General features: G+C 43.2%; 1 protein-coding gene across 4 annotated transcripts in view; it reads right to left on the bottom strand.

The window, feature by feature from the left end:
* Nucleotides 1-810: 810 nt before the first annotated feature.
* The window catches only part of LOC122932860 (tapasin-related protein-like), a 32,945-nt gene continuing 14,402 nt past the window's right edge, over nucleotides 811-19,353 (bottom strand). Inside the window, exons 4-10 of one of the 4 annotated variants that reach the window (XM_044287501.1) lie at nucleotides 18,452-18,793; nucleotides 14,419-14,757; nucleotides 9,798-9,875; nucleotides 5,527-5,636; nucleotides 2,346-2,362; nucleotides 1,966-2,003; nucleotides 811-978 (exon numbers count right to left, since the gene is read on the bottom strand). In XM_044287501.1, the coding sequence (XP_044143436.1) occupies nucleotides 1,967-2,003; nucleotides 2,346-2,362; nucleotides 5,527-5,636; nucleotides 9,798-9,875; nucleotides 14,419-14,757; nucleotides 18,452-18,793 (923 nt within the window). In that variant the 3' untranslated portion in view covers nucleotides 811-978; nucleotide 1,966. The remainder of the gene's footprint in view (nucleotides 979-1,965; nucleotides 2,004-2,345; nucleotides 2,363-5,526; nucleotides 5,637-9,797; nucleotides 9,876-14,418; nucleotides 14,758-18,451; nucleotides 18,794-19,353) is intronic. The other 3 variants (XM_044287503.1, XM_044287502.1, XM_044287504.1) reach the window with 3 other exon arrangements.

Below are 19,353 nucleotides of genomic sequence, written 5' to 3'. Positions count from 1 at the left end.
GCGCTCCCTTGCCCTGCGCTAAATCGTGCAGGGCAAGGGCTCTTTTATTTACAGTAACACACTGCCGGGTGGAAGCTTCCGCCCAGCAGTGTGTTCGGTGATGTCATCAATTCTGATGGGCGGCTTTAGCGCTTCCCTAGCCATTTAACTGGCTAGGCAGCCCCATGGAAAGCCTGGTTCGTCACCGGAACTCCTGAAAAAGCCTGTGCCCTGGCGATTTAGCGCAGGGCAAAGGAGAGCATTGGAGCATGAAGTGCTCCGATGCTTAAGTCAGGGGGGTTGCCTGGGTGAAAATATGGGTATATCCGGGTTCAGCTCTAAACCCGGACAACCCCTTTAAGGGATTCATATTTTACATCTTAACTTTATATTGTTTTCGCATACTCAGTATGACACAGATTGCCATGTAAGGCCCGCGACCGTCACATGATTGGCCTCTATAGTATACGGCATGGGACCGATGAGGCCAGTGATCTGCTGCAGCAGTCACCTGCTGTCTACAGCTGCATCACCACTGCAGCAGCTTTCCTACAGGGATTAAGTAGTGAATATATATTCTTTAGTATTTTAATACATTTAGGGGCACTGGCCAGGTTTTCACATATCATGTACAACCCCTATTAAAGGGGTTGCACAAGAGCAAGCAGAAATCTTGAAAATCGCAAGGACTGATACAGTATTACAGTGGAAAACTGCATAACTTTCCATTGCAAAAAGCATAATATTAATTAGCGAAAAAAATAAATAAAACTGAACAACCCTTGTATAGAGAATATTCTCCCCCCCCCCCCCCCCCCCTATTTTCCTATGCACATGTTTTTCAGGGTTGTAGTGGTTATGGTGCCTTTTCTAACTGGAGGGAAACTCATTTAGGAACATCCTACTGTACAAGATGCATTTTCCCACTTTTAAAACTTTCCACTTCTTCTGAAAAGATGTTAGATGCATGTCTTGCTTGTTTCCTTACTGAGGACACCTCTGAACATGAAACACAGAAATCATATGAATTACTTCTACATGTTATACCACTGTATGATAGTTCTAAATATACTACAATCCAACCCCTCCACGTATACCCAATAGTCTCCATGTTTGATTTCATATGAATCTGTAAGAAACAAACCTCACAGTACCTAAATATAAAATCAGAAGTATACAGAGGTAAAGTACTGGCTTATAGAAGACTATGGGCACTGCATTACACATCAGTACCACAGATAACACAGTTCTGTGCATGAGGCCTAAGCATTATAACAAGAAGTGAATTCAAAGTCCTATACATTCATAAGATTACAATATTCTCACTAAGGCCTCATGCACACAAACGTATTTTCTTTCCATGTCCGTTCCGTTTTTTGCGGACGGTATACGGAACCATTCATTTCAATGGGTCCACACAAAAAAAAGAAGTTACTCCGTGTGCATTCAGTTTCCATATTTCCGTTCCGCAAAAAAAAAATTAGAACATGTCCTATTATTGTCCGCATTACTGACAAGGATAGTACTGTTCTATTAGGGGGCAAGCTGTTCCGTTCCGCAAAATATGGAATGCACACGGACGTTATCCGTATCTTTTGCTCATTTGTTTTTTGCGGACCGCAAAATACATATGGTCGTGTGCAAGAGGCCTAATGCAAACATTTCTGCGTTGTGTCAATGCATCTAAAATAAAAGGGAGACAACTTTGGAAACAGCCTTGATAATTTTGTGTATACATCTCCTATGGAGACCTAAGTGTTACCATAGTTACAGACTACAAACAAATCCTGTGTGTAGTCTGATTCTGCAGTCATGTGTTACTTCTCTCCATCAGTGCAATCTTGTAGTTAAACTAGACTGTGAAAGGGCAGATAACCCATATCGCTGCAAGATCAGACTATGTATGGTGTAGGTCTCTAGTCTGTAACCATAACTTAGACACATACAATACATATTGGACCTTATGATCAGTTATAAGCCACTTACCTTAACTATGTTTCCACTGCTCCTTAATATGGCTTCCTCTGAAATAATACATAAAGCACATTCTTTGTCGCTGAACCATCATAATTCATCACATTATTAGCAATTAGGAATCCGAAGTGGACCGAAGTATCAGCCAGTACCAAAGTTCACTTTGGATCCCTATTTTAAATTGTTTTTAAATACGCAGATATGAATACAGTAGTGATTCACTGAAGTCTCACGTTTGGCTCCATGTAGCCAATACAGCTTAATGCCGTCCGGAAACAGCAGTAACATTGAAGTTTTGAACAAATCAACTTCAGGTCTATGATCCAAAGCTCGATTCGCTCAAGCCATAAAAACTAAGAAAAATGTATAAAACATCCATTATAAAAGCTTACCTTGTTTGTATTTCTCTCTGTAAAAAAATAAAAATACAACACCTGTTAAAGTTTATAGATAGATACATAGACAGATAGATGGATAGATATCATTTTAATTTTTTATATTTTTAGACAAAATCCAGCTTCTAACCGATGTTTTTTTGTGCATTCTGCTTTAGATGTGCACTCTACTAATTTCTGTAGACACTGTAATAATGCCCATGTGTACATATATAATATGCCCTGTGAGGGACCTCACTATAAATAACAGGATCATGAGGGAAAGATGAGCATGAGCCTGTAATCATGCAGGTTTATATTCTGAGCAGGAGACCATGCTGCAGCCCTCTGAGAGAACGCTTCACTTCTTCTTGAATAAATAGATACTAAAAGATCTACAGCTAAAATTGGGGAAAAAAATTGTGCAAATACGTACTACTCTGTAATCTGTAAGATTACTATAGGCGGATAGTATTTATATATATATCATGGAACCCATGGGTATACTTTAGATTAAATCTCAAACTTTTTTTTAAAAATTGGGACCATAGTGATTCCTGGGCTCAACACTGGGTGAAAGTTCCATAGTTATGGTTAAAAAAGACATGTCTCTCAAGTTCAACCAGAGGAAGAGTTAGAGTCTCAATTTACCTTTTATTAATCTCAATAAAATGAGCAGAACATTAGTTTAGTAGCATACAGTAAGTGACTAAAGATTGTAGCAGTCAAAGTAAGGACTGTCCAGAATATAATCTGCCTCCCCAGATCTGGCGCTTCAAACATCTGTGAGCGTCTCACAATCTTAAAAGTGAGCCCCGCTTCAGTTTAAGAAGCATATAATGCAAAAGAGGAAATTCACTGTTATACCAGGCACATTACCTTGTAGGGGTAGATCTGAATGTCATGATACCTTTCACTTAGGGCTCTGTTGCTTCATTCTGTAAAACTCTAATCCATAAGCAAATGAGCAGTTAAGTGCACCAAGGAAGGGCCTAAGTCACTCTGTGCACCCTTGCGCCTCCTTTTTCCTTTGCCAGCCCCTCCCTCTCCTTCTTGATTGGCAGAGTAAGGCAACAGGTCTATGCAGTAGGGCAAAATCAAGAAGGAAAGGGAAGGTCTGGAAGAGGAAGCAATAGGAACAAGGGTGCACAGAGTGGCTTGGGCCCACCCATGGTGCACTTAACTCTTCATTTGCATGTAGATTAAAGTTACTTTTTTTCCAGAACAAAGCAAAAGATTGATAAGTGGGAAGTATCATTACATTCAGCTGAGTTAGCCCTACAAGGCATTGGGGAAGTGAATTTCCTGATGAAAGATTCCTTTTAACCCTTTAGGGACGCATGACGTACCGGTACGGCATGTTTCCCGAGTCCTTAAGGACCCATGACGTACCAGTAAGTCATGGGTTTAAAATGCGATTGCGGCACAGTGGGGGTTAATCGGAACAGGATGCCTGCTGAAATCATTCAGCGGGCATGCTGTCACAACGCCGGGGGATCATGTGACCCCCCCGTATCGGCGATCGCAGAAAACCGCAGGTCAATTCAGACCTGCAGTTTCCTGCGTTTCCGGTCCATTCGAGTCTCCGGTGACCCGATGAACCGGAAAAAGACTGTGATCGGTGGTGTAATTACACACCTCCAATCTAAGTACGAACATTTGGGAGAGGCAGTGCTGGCCGTGGTGCTGATGGGTGCTGTCCAGGGTGCTGATTGCTGCAGGGAGAGAGGCGCGAGATTCAAACTTCCAGCGCTCCTCTCTCCCCTCCTCTTCCTATTCAGCACCTGCACCGTGCAGCACCATCCTCATCAGGCTCCTGCGATCCCCCCCATCGGCACCGATCACCCTCTTCCACCAATCACCCTCCAGGTAGATTAGGGTCAGTGAGGGAGAGGCACCGTTAGGCAGGGATAGAAGGGAAAAGTTAGTTAGAAAAAAAAGACAGCACTTTATCTAAACTTATTATTTTCTAGCTTTGAGACCCTAGACCCCCCCTGCCACCCACACATTGGTTGGGAAACACTGCCATAGAGAACATAAAAAACTATGGCTCTCAGACTTTGGAGACACGGAACAATTTTTCCCCAAAAAAATATTAGTTTTAGTGCAGGCATCCTCAAACTGCGGCCCTCCAGATGTTGTAAAACTATAACTCCCAGCATGCCCAGAAAACCTACAGCCATCAGCAGGGCATGGTGGGAATTGTAGTTTTACAACATCTGGAGGGCCGCAGTTTGAGGATGCCTGCTTAGTGTCTCCAAAGTCTGAGAGCCATACATATTGGGCATCGCCACGTCCGTAAAAATCTTCTCTATAAAAATAACATGTAACCCCCCCCCGGATGAACAGCGTTAAAAAAAAAAAAAAAAAAAAAGTGTAAAAAAAGCTATTTTTTATCACCTAACATCACAAAAAGTGTAATAGCGAGCGATCAAAATGTCATATGCACCCCCAATTAGTGCTAATAAAACCGCCATCTCATCCCGCAAAAAATGAGCCCCTACATTAGATAGTCGCCCAACAAAAAAAAAAAAAAAACTGTAGCTCCCAGGCTATGGAGATACTAAAATAATTTTTGGGGGTTCCTAAAATGATAATATAGTGTAAAATCTAAATAAATTTTTAAATGTAGACATATTCGGTATCGCGGCGTCCGTAAGAATCTGCCCTATAAAAATAACAATTGACCAAACCCCTCGGATGAACAGCGTTAAAAATATAAAATAAAAACGGTGCCAAAACACTAATTTTTGGGCAAAATTTCCATTTGAATCCTTTTTTTCCGGTAATAAAGCAAGGGTTAACAGCCAAACAAAACTAAATATTTATTGCCCTGATTCTGTAGTTTGCAGAAACACCCCATATGTGGTCGTAAATGGCTATATAGCCGCACGGCAGGGCATAGAACGAAGGGAACGCCATATGGTTTCTGGAAGGCAGATTTTGATGGATTGGTTTATTTACACCATGTCCCATTAGAAGCCCCTCCTGATGTAACCTAGACTAGAAACTTCAAAAAAGTGCCTCCATCTAAGAAACTACACCCCTCAATGTATTCAAAAGTTACTTTACAAACTTTGTTAACCCTTTAAGTGTGCCACAAAACTAAATAGCGAATGTAGAAACAATTTTAGAATTTCAATTTTTTTTACCTTGCCTCAAAAAAGTGTAATATAGAGCAACCAAAAATCATATTTACCCTAAAATAGTCCCAAAACAACAACCAACTTATCGTAGCATGCAAACGGCACTCACGTACGGCGTCATTGCAGCGCAACATCCTCGGTGTCATGGTAACAGGGACGCATCCTAGATTCAAAAAGAATCATTACTATAGCTCTAGTAAGATGAACTCATTTAGATCCATCTATCTATGAATCATATTGGGACATCTTGTTTTAATAATGTTATATGTAAAATAATCCTTGATGATTCATCCCCTACTCCTTGGGGTGGCCATATGTCTTTAATCAATCTGATGTGGCAAATTCCACGAATATGGGGGTGTATACAATGTATTGATGGCCTCTATAATGCCGTGGATATAAATAATGTATTGTATGTATCATATGTTATATGACCATGTACTTTTTGCCTGTGATAATCAGAGTTGCTCCATGCGATGTATGGATTGATGTATCATTTGTTATACGACCATGTAGATTATGCGTTTTTTTTTGCCTGTGATAATTGGAGTTGCCTCATGCGATTCATAGATAGATGGATCTAAATGAGTTCATCTTACTAGAGCTATAGTAATGATTTTTTTTGAATCTAGGATGCGTCCCCGTTACCATGGCACCGAGGATGTTGCGCTGCAATGACGCCGTACGTGAGTGCCGTTCGCATGCTACGATCATCGGACGCACAAGTGCGCGTCTTGATGACGTCAGCGGACATGTCACGTGATCGCGCGCGTCATGTTGGAATTGAGACAGCCGATTGGCTGTAGGAACGAGCGCCCTCAGGTGCCGTGGACACGGTGATACACCCTATCAAGTAAGTGCAGCTGTGCGCAGTTGCGCACTTCGCATGGGACAACGCCGACATGGCCAACACCGCCATACTATGCCTATGATCAGGTGGAAGGTAATAACCTAGTAGGTGAACACATGGGCAATAGCGATTGGTAAATGACATGATCAGTGATTATCATTAGTGACTGAGAGGGGGTGTGTTTTTATGTGGGGTATATACAGACGTGGACAAAATTGTTGGTACCCTTTGGTCAATGAAAGAAAAAGTCACAATGGTCACAGAAATAACTTTAATCTGACAAAAGTAATAATAAATTAAAATTCTATAAATGTTAACCAATGAAAGTCAGACATTGTTTTTCAACCATGCTTCAACAGAATTATGTAAAAAAATAAACTCATGAAACAGGCATGGACAAAAATGATGGTACCCCTAACTTAATATTTTGTTGCGCAACCTTTTGAGGCAATCACTGCAATCAAACGCTTCCTGTAACTGTCAATGAGACATCTGCACCTCTCAGCAGGTATTTTGGCCCACTCCTCATGAGCAAACTGCTCCAGTTGTGTCCGGTTTGAAGGGTGCCTTTTCCAGACTGCATGTTTCAGCTCCTTCCAAAGATGCTCAATAGGATTGAGGTCAGGGCTCATAGAAGGCCACTTTAGAATAGTCCAATTTTTTCCTCTTAGCCATTCTTGGGTGTTTTTAGCGGTGTGTTTTGGGTCATTGTCCTGTTGCAAGACCCATGACCTGCGACTGAGACCAAGCTTTCTGACACTGGCTAGTACATTTCTCTCTAGAATTCCTTGATAGTCTTGAGATTTCATTGTACCCTGCACAGATTCAAGACACCCTGTGCCAGACGCAGCAAAGCAGCCCCAGAACATAACAGAGCCTCCTCCATGTTTCACAGTAGGGACAGTGTTCTTTTCTTGATATGCTTCATTTTTTCGTCTGTGAACATACAGCTGATGTGCCTTGGCAAAAACTTCGATTTTTGTCTCATCTGTCCACAGGACATTCTCCCAGAAGCTTTGTGGCTTGTCAACATGTAGTTTGGCATATTCCAGTCTTGCTTTTTTATGATTCGTTTTCAACAATGGTGTCCTCCTTGGTCGTCTCCCATGTAGTCCACTTTGGCTCAAACAACGACGGATGGTGCGATCTGACACTGATGTTCCTTGAGCATGAAGTTCACCTTGAATCTCTTTAGAAGTCTTTCTAGGCTCTTTTGTTACCATTCGGATTATCCGTCTCTTAGATTTGTCATCAATTTTCCTCCTGCGGCCACGTCCAGGGAGGTTGGCTACAGTCCCATGGATCTTAAACTTATGAATAATATGTGCAACTGTACTCACAGGAACATCTAGTTGCTTGGAGATGGTCTTATAGCCTTTACCTTTAACATGCTTGTCTATAATTTTCTTTCTGATCTCTTGAGACAGCTCTTTCCTTTGCTTCCTCTGGTCCATGTCGAGTGTGGTACACACCATATCACCAAACAACACAGTGATTACCTGGAGCCATATATATAGGCCCAATGGCTGATTACAAGGTTGTAGACACCTGTGATGCTAATTAGTGGACACACCTTGAATTAACATGTCCCTTTGGTCACATTATGTTCTGTGTTTTCTAGGGGTACCATCATTTTTGTCCATGCCTGTTTCATGAGTTTATTTTTTTACATAATTCTGTTGAAGCATGGTTGAAAAACAATGTCTGACTTTCATTGGTTAACATTTATAGAATTTTAATTTATTATTACTTTTGTCAGATTAAAGTTATTTCTGTGACCATTGTGACTTTTTCTTTCATTGACCAAAGGGTACCAACAATTTTGTCCACGTCTGTATATGTGTAATGATGTTGATGTTATTAGACTTGACAAAGGCTGAGTTTCAGCCGAAACGTTGCTGTATTTGTCTTGAGGTCGCAATAAAAATTGGATGATGTGAGATGCTGCCGGTGCCACTCTTGTTTTTCGTTCATCATATGGCCTGCTGGATCGTGGGTCAACGGTGAGGCTGTTGCATCGTATGTTTACATCGACCAAGGACCGTGTAGTGCTGCTTCTACCTATATTTTACTTCAGACCTGAACTGGTCCATATAAAGTGGGATTTGGAAAATTTCTGAAAAATTTTGAAATTAAACTTCTAAGCTATGTAACATCCCCCAAAAATTTATTATCATTCCCAAAATGATACAAACATGAAGTAGACATATGGGGAATGTAAAATCATCACAATTCTTGGGGGTATTACTATGTATTACAGAAGTAGAGAAACTGAAACTTTGAAATTTGCAAATTTTTCCAAATTTTTGGTAAATTTGGTATTTTTTTATGAAAAAAAATTAACTTTTTTGACCCAATTTTAGCAGTGTCATGAAGTAAAATATGTGATGAAAAAACAATCTCAGAACGGCTTTGGTAAGTAAAAGCGTTTTAAAGTTATAAGCACTTAAAGTGACACTGGCCAAATTTGCAAAAAATGGCCACGTCCTTAAGGTGAATTGGGGTTAAGTCCTTAAGGAGTTAAAGGATTTTTCTGGGATTTTGATACTGATGACCTATGCTCAGGAAAGGTCATCAGTATCTGATCCGTGCAGGTCCGACACGCCGTGGCCTTCTCCTGCTCACCAAGCACAGCCTCTATAAATGTGCAGCGCTGTGCTTGGGAAGCACGGAGAAGGCCACTTTAAGAGAGATGTTCTCTTCATTTAGCATGTTAAATTTTAGAATATGGGTGAATCATCAATGTATCCAGCCTGAAGTTCAGAGACTGCATTTTATCTGACTGTGATTACCATCTATTCTAAAGGAGATTAAACTAATGGCTCACTGAACTGATGTTCACAACGATGACCGGCTGTCAGGGGCGGATTGGCCATAGACCTTACAGGGAAATTTACCGGTGGGCTGATGCCCAGGAGGCCTCCTGGACCCTCCTCACAGCCGCCAGTAGCAGTTTTTGAGGATGTATTTTGCTGCCAATATTTTGTGATGGACTTTGGTATTTGGCTCTGTTGGGGTTGTATAATGTGCCACAATATGGTCCTGCCTTCCATCAATTTGGACCCAACTACAAAACAGGGACACTTTTAGTATTTTTTCCCCTACTACTTATTTCCATTATGCTACCTGTGCTTTGCTAATCTGAACTACAATGAAGCAGTCCAGGTGGCAGGCAGACAATCCGAACATGAGGGGGTGTTATATGCAGGGACAGGCAGTTCATAACCCTAATCCACACATGGCTGACACCTGGGGCTGCCAAACCAAGCAGAAACTATGTGGGTTGGAGGATACAAAAGAATACAGAGAATATGATAATTATAACAATAATAATACTGCTAATATAATAATTATACTGCTAATAATAACAATAACTGAAAGTTATACAGAATAAAAAATGTCATTTTATGTACAAAAGAAATATATGTAAATTTCACACCGCCATTATAAAGTCAAGAAAAAGTGAATAGTTACCTCTACAGTATATTCTCACGCAGTACAAAAGAAGAAGAACCAGGAAGACGACTAGTGCAAGCATCCAAACAGGAGAATCTGTCAAGCAGCAAAGCAGGAATACCGTAAATGTCAAATACTGATGGGTTTTGCCGCCACTGATTGTTGAAACCTGAACATAGAAGAAGTCTTCTAACAATCCCCAGCAGTCAGGAGCTGTGTGAAATGAACGTTGGGCTGTAGGATGTTAAAGAAACACTCCAACAATGTATTTTTTCTCTTTTACCTGGTAGTACAGGTCATCATACAAACTGCAGTGTTGAGAGTTTACTCACATGGTGTGTCCTCTTTGTAATGCATCTGCTGTTTGGATCGGAGCCTGGAGGAGAGTCTTCTAGACTTGTAGGGAGAAAGTGACTTCCAGTCCACAAAGCAGACACTCTGTGGATAGGCAAGTATGTTTGCAGATCACAAGGCCAAACAAGGGACCCGAAGGGAGATGGTACAACATAGAGGGTGCGCCAGGGGAGTAAACTCACTATACTGCAGTTTGTAAGATGCCCGGTATTGATAGGCAAAATAATAAAAATTGTCAGAGGGTTGCTTTAAAGGTAACCTGTCGTCTTGAACATGGTGTTTGAGCAGGAGGAGCTGAGAAGACCGATATATAGTTTTATGGGAAAAAATTCCCTAAAACTTGTAAATTATGAATTTAAATTTCTGCTCATTCTGGTCCTTAAAGTCCAGGAGGCGGTCCTATCAGTGACTGACAGCTGTCTCTGTATACACAGTCATAGAGGGAAGGCTGTCAGTCACTGATAGGACCGCCTGCTGGACTTTAAGGACCAGAATGAGCAGGAATTTAAATGCCTAAAGGGCACATTATACAGAATCTTTTCCCATAAAACTATACATCAATCTGCTCCACTCCTCCTGCTCTATAACATGCTGCCTGCAGATTGCACTGCATTTTCATGGTGACAGGTTGACATTTTAGGGGAGTCTGTCAGCAGTTCCCTCCAAATCACAGCGGAAGTAGAATTAAAGTTTGCTTTTCTCTGGTCATACAAGTACCAAGGAAAAGTGGATACTTTAAAAACAGGAAAAGAAAGTGTTTCTCGGTCAAATTCACGGAGAAGGAGGCCATGATGAGGGCGGTGTGAGACACAGCTCATAGGTCATGTAGCGCTTGAACTGGCATTTGCCATGGAGTGGGTGATAGATTAAACAACAGTACGGCTCACATGTATCTGGGCCTTATTTTTGCACATTTTACTCCGAAATATTGCCTTATCTGCTTTGGGACACATTCTTTCTAAAGGGGTTGTCCCATTACAACAATGTATTCCCTATTCACAGGGCGGGATAGGTGTCTGATCGGCAGGTGTCCGACTGCTGGGACCCCTGCTGATCACTGGAACGAGCCAGTGTTCCCTGTTTGAATGAATTGGTGGGTATGCATGCTTGCTGCTGTTCGATTCAACCCTGTGGGAGTCTGGGACTACCAGAGATAGCCGAGTACAATCACAGGGCTATCTCCAGCAGCCCCATAGTGCTGAATGGAGAGGTAGCACACATGGGCATTCACCACTCCGGTGAAACAGGGAAACAAGTTCTAGTGACCAGCAGGGACCTGAGTGGTCAGACCGCCGCTGATCTGAAACGTATCCCTATCCTGTGTGCAATGAGACAACCCCTTTCACCATTTTGGAAAAGCATTGTGACACTTTTGAGACAAATTTTTGGTCCAGACACAACAGTAAATCTGGGCCTTTATGTAATGTGACTTTGCTTAAACAAAAAAGTATCAAAAATCCTGCACATCAAAACATTGTTTTAGACTGGGGTAAAAGTGTTAGATATATTGTGACAGATTTATACAGATTTATCAAAGAAGTGAATTTACAGTCATAAATGTGTCCACAAATGTCAGTAAAGGACTCCAGCTTTAGCTAAGGCCTCTTTCACACTTGCGTTGTCCGGATCCGGCGTGTACTCCATTTGCCGGAATTACACGCCGGATCCGGAAAAACGCAAGTGAACTGAAAGCATTTGAAGACGGGTCCGTCTTCAAAATGCGTTCAGTGTTACTATGGCAGCCAGGACGCTATTAAAGTCCTGGTTGCCATAGTAGTAGTGGGGAGCGGGGGAGCAGTATACTTACCGTCCGTGCGGCTCCCGGGGCACTCCAGAATGACGTCAGAGCGCCCCATGCGCATGGATGACGTGTCCGTGCGATCACGTCATCCATGCGCGTGGGGCGCCCTGACGTCACTCTGGAGCGCCCCAGGAGCCGCACGGACGGTAAGTATACTGCTCCCCCGCTCCCCACTACACTTTACCATGGCTGCCAGGACTTTAGCGTCCCGGCAGCCATGGTAACCATTCAGAAAAAGCTAAACGTCGGAACCGGTAATGCGCCAAAACGACGTTTAGCTTAAGGCCGGATCCGGATTAATGCCTTTCAATGGGCATTAATTCCGGATCCGGCCTTGCGGCAAGTGTTCAGGATTTTTGGCCGGAGCAAAAAGCGCAGCATGCTGCGGTATTTTCTCCGGCCAAAAAACGTTCCGGTCCGGAACTGAAGACATCTTGATGCATCCTGAACGGATTTCACTCCATTCAGAATGCATGGGGATAATCCTGATCAGGATTCTTCCGGCATAGAGCCCCGACGACGGAACTCTATGCCGGAACAGAAGAACGCAAGTGTAAAAGAGCCCTAAGGCTACTTTAACATCTGCGTTTTCAATTCCACTATTGAGATCCATCATAGGATCTCAATAGCGGAAGAAAATGCTTCAGTTTTGTCCCGATTCATTGTCAATGGGGACAAAACTGAACTGAACGAAACGAAATGCACCAAAATGCATTCCGTCCAGTTTGCTTGCGTCCCCATCGCGGATAGAAAAATTCTGCAAGCAGCGTTTTCTGTCCGCGATATGGTGCTGAGCAAGACGGATCCGTCCTAGCACACAATGTAAGTCAATGGGGACGGATCAGTTTTCTCTGACACATTAAAAAACGGATCCGTCCCCCATTAACTTTCAATGGTGTTCATGACAGATCTGTCATGGCTATAGAAGACATAATACAACCGGATACATTCATGACGGATGCATGTGGTTGTATTATTGTAACAGAAGCGTTTTTGCAGATCCACAAAAAACGTTAATGTGAAAGTAGCCTAAGAAGTTGGCGAAAACTACACCACTTGTGATATGTGAGCCTATGTGTTCTGAATTCTTCACATTTGTTGGATTGTAACCAGTAGTCCTGTATTCTACAACTGGGATCAACAACCTCCGGCATTCCAGCAGTTCTGAAACTTCAACCCCCAGAATCCTCCTTTTACTTCTATGAGAGTTACAAGAATGACTTAGTAAGTGTGCATACTGGGAGTTGTAGTTTCAAAGCAGCTGGAGCGCCAAAGGTTGCTGATCCCTGATCTACACTTTAACACAGAAATGATAAACTACTATAATGAGAACCATCTTCTGTGTGTATGCTTATAACTGGAAAGGGGATAGTGGCTAATACTAGAGAGGGGTTTTCTTTGATTTTGATACTGATGACCTCCTCAGGATAGGTCATTAGTATCTGATCTGGGGAGGTCTGACACTCAGGACCCCTGACGATCAACTGTTTGAGAAGGCACCTGTGAGCGATGCGGCTTTCTCCGTGCTTGCCAAGCACATAGCCAAATCTTGCATAGCGCCTGTGTTTGGTATCTTGCTCAGCCACATTGAAGGGAATGGGGCTGGGGTAATACCAAGCACAGCCGCTATACAATGTACGGCGCTGTGCTTGGCAAGCTGCGAGAAGGCCTCGGCGCTCACAGGAGCGACAGTGCCTTCTCAAACAGCTGATTGGCAGGGGTCCCAGGTGTCAGACCCCCCCCCCAGATCAGATACTGATGACCTATCCTGAGGAGGTTATCAGTATCAAAATCCCAGAAAACAACCTTTAAAGTACATCTATCAGCAGATTTGTACCTATGAAACTGGCTGACCTGTTACATGTGCACTTGGCGTGCTGAAAGCATCTGTGTTGTCAAGAGGGCATGGCAGATGCAGAGAGAGCAGAGCCTCTAGGTGTAATAGCATCACCCCCATTGCTCCTAGAGGCTCATTTGCATATATTAAAACTTCATTGTTCTCAGCAATGGGGGCTCATATGAACATGGGACCAACTCAGATGTCTTCAGCTGCCAAGCGCACATGTAACAGGTCAGACAGTGTCATAGGTACAAATCTGCTGACAGATGCCCTTTAAGGGATTTAACCCTACATTTCGTCTGACCTGAAAAGATCTGTACATTTATAGAGATTAGTTAATTGTGGCTCTGTACAATTTGTAAAATAAACTTTAAAAAAGAAAATCCAGAGCTGTAGCCAAATGTCCACTCAGTGTATACAGATATATTAAGTATCCTGTTGAATATCTGATCATCCCTTCCCCTGGTTCTTTGATTGACAGGCCACACAAAATGTCACGCTTGCATGGCAGACCTAGTACAGGGCACTGCAAACAAAGGACTTTTTGTGGATATGTCCCAGCAATCTTATTTTCTGTAGTGCACTCAGTGAACCCCAGGCAAGGTTATATATAATACAAACTGTAAAGTAGATTAATACCATACCATCATTAGGTAATACTATAAGCGTCACACTATTTCGGATTGGTTTCTTGAGACTTTCATGTTCCACACGGCAAGTGAATGTAACACCATTGTCTTGGAGGGAAGCTTTGTACAGGAAGGAACCAGAAAGGCTGTAAGTCCCATTATGATTTTTCCTGTGGCTGCTGTAGATGACATTCAACATTAAAGATGGTAACAGTCCGGTACTCGGGAGCTCACGCAGCCATTCCATATTGACATCCAGTGGATAGTAATTGGAGGCATCGCAAAGAAACTTCCGCTCATCTCCTTCTTTCAGAGTCACTACTGAGTCCACATTTAGTTTAACGTTGGGTCTTTCTGTAAGAAGAACATTGGGGCGTCTGATCTGAGGCTGATTGAGCTTGAGAGTCTAAAGGTCTGATATATATACACTCACCTAAAGAATTATTAGGAACACCTGTTCTATTTCTGATTAATGTGATTATCTAGTCAACCAATCACATAGCAGTTGCTTCAATGCATGAAGGGTTGTGGTCCTGGTCAAGACAAGCTCCTGAACTCCAAACTGAATGTCAGAATGGGAAAGAAAGGTGATTTAAAGGGATTCTGTCACCTGCTTTTAGCATTTTAAGCTGGCACCATCGCTATGTTGACTAAAGTACCTTATTTCCAGCAGTCTTCTTTTTGCTTATTTTCGTTTGGTAGTTTTATAAAAAAGCGATTTTTATGTTATGCTAATTAGGGTTCAAGGTGCCCAGAGGGGCGTTTTTTTTTTCTTCTCCGGTGCCCAGTGACGCCCCCCTGCAGTGCCCAAGACAGCCTCCTGATCATCAAAACACCTCCCACAGCCCGGCAAACTGTTCCGTCCCCTCCCCACGTCATAATCTACCTTATAGAAATGCCCCGTAATCCTTCCTGTCTGCGGCCAGAAAACTCGATCATCAACCTCCTGAGATCAACAGGCTCAAAAGTCTCACTGGGCATGCGCCGAGCCCAGTGATGTGACCTGAACGCTGTTGCCCTCAGGACGTTGATGATCGCGCAGGCCGCAGGCGGTACTGTGCCTGCGCAAGTTTTCTGGCCGCAGACAGGAAGGAGGACGGGGCATTTCTATAAGGTAGATTATGACGTGGGGAGGGGGCAGAACCGTTTGCCGGGCTGTGGGAGGTGTTTTGATGATCAGGAGGCTGTCTTGGGCACTGCAGGGGGGCGTCACTGGGCACCGGAGATTTAAAAAAAACGCCCCTCTGGGCACCTTGGACCCTAATTAGCATAACATAAAAATCGCTTTTATATCAAAACTACCAAACAAAAATAAGTAAAAAGAAGACTGCTGGAAATAAGGTACTTTAGTCAACATAGCGATGGTGCCAGCTTAAAATGCTAAAAGCAGGTGACAGAAACCCTTTAAGCAATTTTGAACGTGGCATGGTTGTTGGTTCCAGACGGGCTGGTCTGAGTATTTCACAATCTGCTAAGTTACTGGGATTTTCACGCACAACCATTTCTAGGGTTTACAAAGAATGGTGTGAAAAGGGAAAAACATCCAGTATGCGGCCGTCCTGTGGGCGAAAATGCCTTGTTGATGCTAGAGGTCAGAGGAGAATGGGCCGACTGATTCAAGCTGATAGAAGAGCAACGTTGACTGAAATAACCACTCGTTACAACCGAGGTATGCAGCAAAGCATTTGTGAAGCCACAACACGCACAACCTTGAGGCGGATGGGCTACAATAGCAGAAGACCCCACCGGGTACCACTCATCTCCACTACAAATAGGAAAAAGAGGCTACAATTTGCACAAGCTCACCAAAATTGGACTGTTGAAGACTGGAAAAATGGTTTCTTGAACATGACAATGAGTTCACTGTAGTAAAATGGCCCCCACAGTCACCAGATCTCAACCCAATAGAGCATCTTTGGGATGTGGTGGAACGAGAGCTTCGTACCCTGGATGTGCATCCCTCAAATCTCCATCAACTGCAAGATGCTATCCTATCAATATGAGCCAACATTTCTAAAGAATGCTATCAGCACCTTGTTGAATCAATGCAAGTAGAATTAAGGCAGTTCTGAAGGCAAAAGGGGGTCCAACACCGTATTAGTATGGTGTTCCTAATAATTCTTTAGGTGAGTGTATATAGTTATATACACACAGTATATAGTATACAGTATGTTCTTCACTGTACAAATATCTAATATATAAAGCTGAGTGTATGTCCACTAAAGGAATCCACACTGTCACATTTACAATCACAAAAATTGGCACACAGGTACATCAGATGTCTGGGAATGTTTTAGGCCAGGTCTCTAGCACATACCGTTCCTGAGATATTCCCAAAAATGCAAATATGACACCATCACATGACCTACATTAGCCGATAGAAGCCTGCAGGTCCTTAGTCTCCACATACACACCGTTTTACACCAGGTTTCCATAACAACCCAGCAATTTTCCTTCACTGCTGTAGGTCAGCATTAACGGGGCAGGGCACTGTGGATGACACTGTTATGGGAGCTGAGTGCTGTGGAGGTCACAGTTAAGGGGGCAGGCTGCTGTGGAGGTCACAGTAAAGGGGACGGTCAGCTATGGAGGTCAGTGTTAAGGGGCGGGGTGCTGCAGAGGCCACTGTCAAGGGAGCGGTGTGTGTTGTGCAAATAACTGTTAAGGAGGGGTACTGTGGAGGTCACTGTTAAAGGGAAGGCCACTGTGGACATTACTGTTAAGGGGGCAGGCCGCTGTGGAGGTCACTTAAGGGGGCGGGATGCTGTGGAGATCTCTGTCAAGAGGGCAGGAAACGGTGGAGGTCACAGTTATGAGGACAGTCCGCTATGGAGGTCAGTGTTAAGATACGGAGTGCTGTAGAGGTCACTGTTAAGGGGGAGGGGTGTTGTGGAGGTCACATTTTAAGGTAACAGAGTTCTGTGGAGGTCACTGTTAAGGGGATGGGTTATTGTGGAAATCACTGTTAACGAGATGGGGTACTGTGGAGGTCACAAATAAAGGGCTGGCCGCTGTGGAGGTCACTGCCAAAGGGGCGTGAGCTGTGGAGGTTACTGTTAAGGGGGTGGGGGACTGTGGAGATCACTGTTATGGGGGATACTGTCGATATCTTTTAATGACACACACAAACACTAAATGAAATAGATTAAATATACCCGTGTAAAGCAAGATCCTTCTGATAGTGGGAACAGCCTGTCGGATCCGTGCTAATGCTAGCCCACCGTGCCGCTGGAAGTCTGCTCCGGCCCCACTCATTATAATTGGGCGGGTCGGAGGTCCGGCCGCAGCACAGCAAACAAGCCGAGAGTCGGCTGGACAAAAACCGCAGCGATCCCCCGCGGGATCCAGCTGGCTGTTCCCCTGCCGGAACAGCCTGCCGGACTCTGCTGCTGCTGCCAGTGTGAAAGTAGCCTTACCAATCCCCTGACATGCCTGTTCCGACTTTTCATAGGAAATCTGACCGATCAGTTAATCATTGGTCACAGTGGTTACCCGCTACAGATAGGGACTGGCTGCGTGGTCACATTTCCTTGTAAGCAGAGACTGGAGGGGGACCTGGGAAGTGTTGGTACAAGGGTTGTGGGGGATTAGAAAGGTGAATACTCTTTTTTTTTTTTACTTTTTAAGTTATTCTGACTTTTTTTCCCCAGCTGGACTACCCTTTTAAAACATATTACTACATTCTATAAGTTAGAAGTCTATTGACTTTAGACGCATATTTCCACTAGTCAGCTGTTGATTAGTGGTCTCTATGGAGAATAAATTGACCATCACTGTATGGGTATGAATAACTCTCATTGTTTCTTAGGAAAAGTCTTAGGCCATGTTCACACACTTTTCTACTATGACTTATCTAATAAAATCCATGAGGGATTTGTCTATGGCAGGAATGTGCCAGGTGAACATGGACTTAAGGGACATTCAAAAAGACCAATACTGTCCTTGCCCCATTCTGTAACTGTGAGAAAGTATACATTTTCTTCATGTTTTAGCTCGATCTGCTAAGTACCCAAAATGTTATCTTGAGGTGACAAGTAAAATGACATACCTCTGATTTGAAGATGAATCTGCTGCTCTGCGAAAAGAGAAGCTACAGACACAGTGCAGATGAAGAGTCCTTCAGTTTTCAAAGCTACATTTCTGAGAAGTAGCGAGGCATATCCGTTCTCTAATTCTTCTACTTGCATGGAAACTCCTTTCCAGTTATACTGCAGTTTTTTTGTGGATCCATTGTAAAAAATAATTTTGCCTTCTTGACTTCCTCTACCTCGGTAATTCCAAGTCACTGAGACGTTCGCCCGGTGATCCACAGTGAATGCACAATCCAGGAGTGCACTGTCCATTAGTCTTGCATAGACACGAGGAGTCCTGGTGCTTAACATGAAAGTAGCTGCACAATATACAAAGATCCATATGAGCCATATGCAGGAATTTATTTGGCTCCACCTACTGGTGACCGCTGGCAGGAAGAATTGCTATTACTTAAAAGGACCCTGTCACTAGATTTGTGTTATAGTGATTGGTAATACTTTCTAATAAAACTGCCCAAACCAATATGCCTAATAGAATGTTATAAAGTCTGCACTATGTGTAAATTGCTCACCAAGAGTCATCTGGGCGGTTCAGGTGTGGAGAACAGTCATGGCATTCTGGCATCCTCATTAAGCCTTGATTGGCATCTGACTGGGCAATTGACATCAGCACTAGCTCTGCCAGGTGGGACATCAATCAAGACAGAAACTGCATGCTAGCAGTCAGGACTCTATGATACTACACAAGCCCCGCCCAGTTAACACTTGGTGAGAAATTCGAGAAAGTTGCACGTTCTGTTTCAGAACTTTTTAGCCATCATAGTGAAAAGGCTTATTTACAGTACAATGTTAAGAGTAAACTGATGCATCTTTAGCCAACCATACTCATGAGAATTAGGCTTGAGTAAATTGAGCTTCG

The sequence above is a fragment of the Bufo gargarizans genome, chromosome 3, assembly GCF_014858855.1.
Source record: "Bufo gargarizans isolate SCDJY-AF-19 chromosome 3, ASM1485885v1, whole genome shotgun sequence".
Classification (NCBI taxonomy): domain Eukaryota; kingdom Metazoa; phylum Chordata; class Amphibia; order Anura; family Bufonidae; genus Bufo; species Bufo gargarizans.
Note: the sequence above shows the minus strand (reverse complement) of the source record. Positions and strands in the feature narration are given on the sequence as shown.